The sequence below is a fragment of the Erythranthe guttata genome, chromosome 13 (assembly GCF_056151865.1).
Source record: "Erythranthe guttata isolate IM_541 chromosome 13, IM_541, whole genome shotgun sequence".
NCBI classification, from domain to species: domain Eukaryota; kingdom Viridiplantae; phylum Streptophyta; class Magnoliopsida; order Lamiales; family Phrymaceae; genus Erythranthe; species Erythranthe guttata.
In genome coordinates this window covers 12,531,346-12,532,757 of record NC_142545.1, presented here as the reverse complement: position 1 = coordinate 12,532,757, position 1,412 = coordinate 12,531,346, and the positions used below count along the sequence as shown (strand labels likewise).

Here is a 1,412-nt window from a genome sequence, read left to right as displayed (position 1 = left end):
TATTGTGTTTTTAATTTTGTTAAGCGTTCTGGTAATCGATTAGCTCACCACTTGGCTAAACATTTGGCCATGGACTGTAAAGAAGGTGATGACTTGCCTGTTTTTTTGGCAGATATAATCTAATGAAAGTTACTATTTCAAAAAAAAAAAAAAAAAAAAATTTAACTATCTACAATCTCGTCTATGAATAAAATTTGAGCCATAAACAAATTACTACATAAAATAATCCGTAACATGATTTAGAAACTCAAAATTATAGAGCCCTCCCATTGTGGATTTTTTTTAGAGACCGTAAAATTTTACCGGGTCTCCATTTGGGTCTCCAAAATAGAATTTGGAGACCCAATTTGGAGACTCTATTGGAGATGCCCTAAGTACTATTACATGAATTTTTTTTTTTTTTTTTTGAGATAAAACATTGGACTATATTAATCTTCAGCTTCAAAGTTTACAATATTTTGAATCACCAAAGGGAGATTCGGCAAAAGATTTGGACCCTTAAGTGAAAGTCGAGCTACTTCATGTGCAACTTGATTCCCTTTTCTATTAATATGCCTAGCAGAGAACCCATCAAACCAGCCCTTAGCAACAAGAATATCTGCAATGATAGCCCCATGCATTGATCGATCTTCTGTGGCGCCATTAATCGATGATATTACAGTACTTGAGTCACCTTCAACAATAATTTTTCGCCAACCTTTCTCTCGTGCAAAGATCATCGCATAATATGCAGCCTTAGCTTCCGCCGACGTTGGATCAAGACTTTGCAACAGGAAATGTGACGACCAACCTACGCATTCTCCCGTATGAGACCTCGCCATTATTCCGATACCCACACTTCCAAGCGCAACGTTAACTGATGCATCAAAATTCAGCTTAATCACTTCCGGCTCAGGGCATCTCCATTTGGGAATCGGATTGGATCTAGTCACATTAACTGTTTAAATGAATTACGGTGTATATTTTAACTGTTTATTCATTATTCATAATCGATCAATCTGTATTTAATTTTATATTTTTTATTTATTTAAAACTAATTACAGCTAGGATTCAACATCTGGGTGGTAATGATCAAGGCCCAAATACAACCTAAACCAAATTAAATGACTTAATATTTTGAGGCTGTTATAATCAAGGTTGTAAAAGGCGGCAATCGGGTCCGAGTCGGTCAGGCACCGACTCACGATTAATCGGTGCGGCGGTGATTAATCGGTGATAAATCGGAAATAAGTCGGTTTTTAAAATTTAATATAATATTTCTAAATATTATATATAAATACTCCAAACATATATAAAAAGATATTTAAACATAGTTATATCTCCATCATGTATATATCCTAATAACATAATAAAAATTTAATAATTATGAGATCATAATACATAAATATCCTTATAAAATATAAATAAAAAAG

The 1,412-nt window shown here is 33.5% G+C and overlaps 1 protein-coding gene across 1 annotated transcript; it reads right to left on the bottom strand.

Annotated features, from left to right (window-relative positions):
• Nucleotides 1-428: 428 nt before the first annotated feature.
• Nucleotides 429-1,057, bottom strand: LOC148765943 (uncharacterized). Its single transcript, XM_088812437.1, has 2 exons — nucleotides 1,042-1,057; nucleotides 429-937 (listed from the first exon to the last, which is right to left on the bottom strand). The coding sequence occupies exons 1-2, from the start codon at nucleotides 1,055-1,057 to the stop codon at nucleotides 429-431; spliced, it is 525 nt and encodes a 174-aa protein (XP_088668563.1).
• Between the last annotated feature and the right edge of the window lie 355 nt (nucleotides 1,058-1,412).